At 47.8% G+C, this 5,956-nt stretch overlaps 1 protein-coding gene across 1 annotated transcript in view; it reads right to left on the reverse strand.

The window, feature by feature from the left end:
• Window positions 1–5,415, reverse strand: part of ACSBG2 (acyl-CoA synthetase bubblegum family member 2) — an 11,438-nt gene extending 6,023 nt beyond the window's left edge. The window contains exons 1-6 of the mRNA XM_010083803.1: window positions 5,409–5,415; window positions 4,902–5,031; window positions 2,398–2,477; window positions 1,582–1,823; window positions 566–654; window positions 1–18 (exon numbers count right to left, since the gene is read on the reverse strand). The exon at window positions 1–18 is cut by the window's left edge and continues 130 nt beyond it. Of these exons, the coding sequence (XP_010082105.1) occupies window positions 1–18; window positions 566–654; window positions 1,582–1,823; window positions 2,398–2,477; window positions 4,902–5,031; window positions 5,409–5,415 (566 nt within the window). The remainder of the gene's footprint in view (window positions 19–565; window positions 655–1,581; window positions 1,824–2,397; window positions 2,478–4,901; window positions 5,032–5,408) is intronic.
• Window positions 5,416–5,956: the final 541 nt, after the last annotated feature.

Genomic DNA, 5,956 nt, shown 5'->3' on the forward strand with positions numbered 1-5,956 from the left:
ATACCAACAGCAAGTCCGCTACAAAAGAAAAGGAAAAAAAAAACCCAAAACAGAAAAGCAAAACACAGAATTAGAGGATAAGCAGAGCTGTTGGCAAATTTAGAACACTTCAAACTTTAACAGAGGAAAAACTTTAGGAAGACTATCCCATAAAACAAGTGGAGGGCTTAATTCCAAGAGCAAAGGCTCTGTTCTGAGGTATGGGAAATGTCAGAATGGTGTAAGGGACCAAAATGTCTCAGGTGAAAGAAGGCTAACAAAATCCAGTGCTCTGGCATTTCTCATCATATTTTTAATCAAAGCATAAGTAAGCATGCTTCTGGGTTAACCTACTGTTTACCTTACTTTGAGAGAAGCACCTGGTTAAAAAAAAAAAAATTTGTCTCATTAATTCATGATGAAGTAGAGAGAGTTTATGTTCTAGCTGTCTTCATTAAATTCAAATATAAGCAGTTGGGTTTTTGTGATTTATTTTGTTTTTAATCAAAACCGACTTCTCATATGAATACTGAAATGACTGAGCGCTAAAGAAAAATGCATGTCAAGAGACGACACTCCTCCTTACCCTGCAAGGATAGCTCCAATGTCAGCAATAAACCACTCTGCAGAATTAAATCCCAAGATGCACACTCCATGGAAACGCTCCAGTCCCAGCTGTAAACAAGAGAGGAGATTACTGCAATCCTTGCTTTTCCTTTGAAGGATGCTTGGAGTTAATTTACAGATCTCTGCTGCGAGCACAATGTCAAGGGAGAAGTCCATGCTATCAGACATGGTAACGCACATTAAAAATCTTCCTGGGACTCAATATGGAACCAGTTGAGATTCCTATCAGACACTGTCCCACTCATCAGCAGGCATGAAAAAACAGATTTGCTTCGATCTGCACTGGGTACGACTAGCTCACGGACAGGATTATGAAACTGCCATCCGGGTAGTTATCAGCTCCCTTTGGGCTGGATGAAGGTCAGAGGTTAGGTTAGACAACACCTACTGAGGCATTGAGGCTTTTAGTCGGGGTTAGAAATGTCAGATGTCGGTAACGGCAGGAGCAACACGCTCCAGCCAAAGTTGTGAAATTCCAGCTGGTGCAGTCCCAGTCTCTAAACCTCCTCCAGCCATTCTCTGGTTTTTTCCCCAGAGAGTGGAAGTACGTCCGCTGGGCAATCCCAGCATAGGAGTAAAAAGAGAGTGGCCTTAACTTCAAGAAATAAAACTTTATAATGATAACAAGCACATGTAATGTTCGTTTCTCTCTCTGAGTGTCTTAACTCCCAACAGTTTGGACATTTAAGTCTGATTCATCAGCATCCCTTCAACCTTGGAAAGATTAACACCGACATGCCTCATGAGGGGCAGTGTCCAGGTTTGCCATGTACGTCAAACACCTTCTAAACGTTTCCTCCTGCACCTTTTTTTTTTTCTAATTGAATGTGGAAGCAGCTTGCAAGAAATTCCAACAAAAACACTGCGGTAATTACTCAGCTGTTCATGGCAGGTTTTAGAGACAGTTGGCCACAGCCATTTCAGCCGATAAACTGACTGCATGTAAAACAGGAGCAGAATTCAACAAAAGCTTACCTTCAGAAAGCTTTTTGCTGCTTTCCAGCACTCATCATAGTACATCTTGTACGTTAGTTTTATCCACCGGCCACCCTTCTTGGATGCAAGGGCATAATAATCACCGTATTTACTAACGGTTTCCTGGAACAGCTCGTGAACAGTCTTTGGTGCCTCGCTGCCTATGCCCTGGTCATCCATCCTCAGCCTGACTTCTCCATCTCGTTGCGTTGTCCACACACCGGAGGGAGCGGGTGAAGAGGCTGGTTTGAAAGAAAAGAGTTCAGCATCTTATATTCAGCGATTGCTCGCTGCCATACCAGAAATCGAAACCCAAGTGTCAAACGTATGAGAGCAAATGCTATCATGCCCCCTTGCACCCCCCCCCCTTTTTTGACCGTTTATTCTTGGTCAGTTTGCCATCTGACTCCCAGTGTTTTAGACCAGGACTAACAGATGAAGCTTCTAAAGCACTTTCAAAACACTGTTAAACATTTCCCATGCACATCCCGCTCTAACCTGATTTTTGCTGCCCTCAAGCTCTTGTACCGGTAAGGTGGCAGCTTCCTGCAACAACCACACACACTCTGCTTTTTTCTTTTTTTTTTTTTCCCTCCTTTTTTTAAGGAGGACTGGAAGTGGTGCACTATTACCTGGCAGATAAGGAGTAGGCAGTGACACTATTTTACTCCTTTGAAGCACACCCGTGCTTTAAAATCAAAGTTCAAGAGGCTTCCATGCTGCAGTTTGAGTTACTTCTACGGATTGATAAATTCCTCTCTCGTTTCAGTGATCATTTCACGCACACCACAGTAACTAAAAATTCTTCCCAATTACCTTTGACACCAAGTGCGTCCATCTGGCATCCCGCTGTCTTCGTATCTTCAGCTGCCCCAGTGCCGTGGACCTCACCCGTTCTGCAAGGCAAAAGCAATTACCCCTGGATGAGATTTCACACGCTGGCTGACGAACACCTTCAGCGGCTTGCTCCATCACTTCATTACATCAGTCCCTGGATGTCAGACAAGGATTAGTGGTTCCTGATGTTCTGCAGGTGACTCGATTGGTTTTACTGATCTGCACGGCTATGGCAAGGAAACAGGTCCCTCTGAGCGTGCAAGCTTTGCCTGCGCTGCTTTTAAACACGTCTGTGTTGTGCTAACTGGAGCTCTCATTCCAGATAAGCTGCAGAAGAATCCATGAGCACGGCACCCAGAAAACAGCGACAGTTTAATCCCAAATCTCTGCTCCAGGGGCCTGACAAAGGCTCTACAGCAGCGAGGACGGGGGCAGGCAGGGGCACACAGTGCCCATCTCCTGTCTCCAATGAAGGGGGGGCCCAGCGGCCCCTTTCCGAAGCAGGACAGAGATTCCTCTGGTGAGTCACCCTGGGGGGAAACCCACAGAGATTTCCTGCAGAAGACCAGGGCAGCTGAAGAGCAGGAAATTGATTTAACAGGAAATCTCGTCCTTAGGTGTTCCAGATCAAGTCAGTGCACCGGGCTCCCGCCAGATGTTTGTGGAGAACTGGAACCGGGCATGACCCCAGCCCGTCCTGTGGTCCCATCCCAAAGTTCCCCTTTTCACTTCCAACCTTGCGAGATCTGGTGAAACGCCACGTGCCCGCATTTGTACAAGCGTTCCTCCTCCATCCCTTTCCCAGCATAAGGATGAGGATCAGGAGCAACCAGCTTGCACAGCCCGCTGCAGCACCAGCTGGAAGCCAGACCCTGCGAGAGCTGGTGTTGGAGTCCCTGTGCTCTGCTCCTAGAGGACATCCCACCCTCCAGCCTACAGATGATGCTTCTTCCCCTTCCCTGGGCAACACCCTGCTTGTACCACTAAGGTCCAAGGTTCAGCCGACCCAGGATTATACCCCAGAGAACCCAAATCGCTCTCTTGCCTTCCCAAACATCCCTCCCGGGACCCTTCACTCCAGGCCATGACCAAGGTGTTGGTTTCTTCAGGCCAGTGCCAGGTGTTTCCTCCTCCCCATGGTGATGGTTGGTGCAAGCTCTCTCTCTAGCACCAGCTCCCGGGTCTTCTAGAAGGGTCCCTGACATCACAACGGCCCCGGCCCCTCCGCAGGGGCAGCACTGGGACAAACAGAAGCCCCGATGAATCTGCCTGTCGTGATCAGAACACAGCCGCACACGCGCAGGAGCTCTTCTCGTCCCGTGCAAACTCCTCAGCCCAGCCCTGGCTGGGTTCCCTCTGAGCCCCACGTTTTCCTCCCTTTCTACTAAACCAAAGAGACGACATGTCAGCATGGGGCACTGCGTGAATTTCAGTGTAAGGGGTAAATCACCTCCCTCTGGTTTATGATTTCTCCGAATTTCTAGGGGATGGTGAACTGTCACTGCTTTGGGCACACGATCAGGTTGGTGATGGGGAAGATCTGACCCAGCGACTCCATGTGCTGTCCAAAAGCAGAACCACTCCTCCCAGCTAATCGCAAGCTAGAAACCAGGGGGAAGTAAATTACATTTTTAATTTATTTCCCCCAAAGGGATGACGAGATGTTCCCCACTATGCATTTCCTCCTCATTATTGAGAGCATTTTGCAGCACAAATTAATCCTCAGTTGCAACAGTTCCACACCATTTCTCCACCAGCTTTTATGATCAAAGTATGCAAATGACCCAGTAATAAGAGAAAAAAAGCCCCAGCAGTTTCCCTTACAGTGAACCAAGTCATCTTTTTTCTCCCCCTAACAACATGTAATTCAAAGGCAGCCTGAAAAAAATTTGGTAAAGAATTTTTTTTTTGTAAGTCTGTGAGCGATATCCCATGACCCTGCGGTGAGCCGTAGACCTTAAATACTCATCTGCTCTTTAGTAAGAGGCTGCTTAGATTTACAAACAGGAGTTGGAGAGAAATCAGCACAGGTACTGCCCACAAACCATCCCCTGCAGAGGCACGCCTCTGCGCTCACAGCACAGCAACCTTCCCAAACAGCGCAGTACTTGCTAGGAGTTGTAAGGATTTGATCAGTGCCCTCCCAGCTACACAGAATTAACAGTTATGCAAAATTCCTTTATAAGAGGTGATCTTTCTGACTGTGCAGAATGTTCTGTCGTTCTTGGGGTTTAAGTTGGTACTAAATGCATGCTGCTTCGAGCTCTGTCCCCTCTGGAGTAGCTCTGAACAGCAAATTTAATTCTGTTCCTTTTCTTTGGAGAGGGCAAGATTGTAGATTCAGCTGTTGGATTTTGGAAGTAGTGACAAATGTTTGAAATTTCTTCCAAAAAAATATGAATAAACATAACTTGACAGCATACAAATAATATCCTATGTACACAAGTCACCACAGAGGAAATCCAATCCGAAATCAGACAAACCTGGTGGAAGAGCTGAGCAGTACATCATCCAGCGACACGTCACAGGTCTCTTGAGGATCCGAATTAAAATAAGCCGTGGGGACTGGTTCCGCAAGTGCCATACGTGCGTCTGACTCACACAGCATCGTCCCTGCAAGAACAGGTTTCAAAAATTAAAACACAATCAAACGCTGCAGTGAAATCAGCTTTCATCCATGTAGCTATCCGACCAGGGCAATCCCAGCGCAGACAGGACTCCAGACGGCCGGATTTGCATGAAACACGGAGAATTCTAACAGCCGCCGCAGCGCCCGCTCGCTTCATCCGAAAAACCCCATCAGCGCGAGATGATACACCCCTCCCACACCCACACCCGAGCCGGACAACCACAGCTTTGAAAGACCACTGCGACCCTAACAGTTTCCAATTTACCCTCTTTTTGCCCCAAACTCAGCTCTCAGCACCCCCTCCCCTCCCTGAACCCCCTCCCCAAACCTCCCCACCGCAGGGCTCCGGGTCCAGCCTCACAGCGCATCGCCGCCGCCTTTGTGCAGCCTCTCCTCCCGCAGCCGCTCCGGACCGATGATGTGTAATAACCTTTATTTTTAAACTAGCGCCCAGGAGGCAGATCTGGAGCATCTTATGTCATGTGCTGCCTGCCTCGCAATTGGAAGCCGCTCGTCACCCCACATCACCGCCTCTTAAGGAAGCTCTGGCCCCACGCCTGCGCCAGCCGTGGGCACGCTGGGGCTCTGGCGTCCCTCCTGGGGGACACAGCCCTGGGACACCTGGGAGTTTGAACCTGTTCCCATAGAAAAATCAATGTTTTTGCAGTTTTTGTGTTTTCAGTGGTTCCTGCAGTGCTCTCAGTACTTTGTCATCAGGGGGTTTCGGCACCTAAAGGAAGTGTTTTCTGACTCTAAAAGCGGCGTTGGTTTTATTTCAGGTTTACATTTGTCAAAGGTCTTTGGTGCTTAGGACTCGAGAGGCTGAGTTTTAATTGTTTCAAGGGATTTTTAACTGATTGGCGATGAATCTCGTTATCCTTGATCTTTTAACAAAGTGGTTTTTAGCAT

Source organism: Pterocles gutturalis, unplaced genomic scaffold (genome assembly GCF_000699245.1).
Source record: "Pterocles gutturalis isolate BGI_N339 unplaced genomic scaffold, ASM69924v1 scaffold9870, whole genome shotgun sequence".
In the NCBI taxonomy this organism is placed as follows: Eukaryota; Metazoa; Chordata; class Aves; order Pterocliformes; family Pteroclidae; genus Pterocles; species Pterocles gutturalis.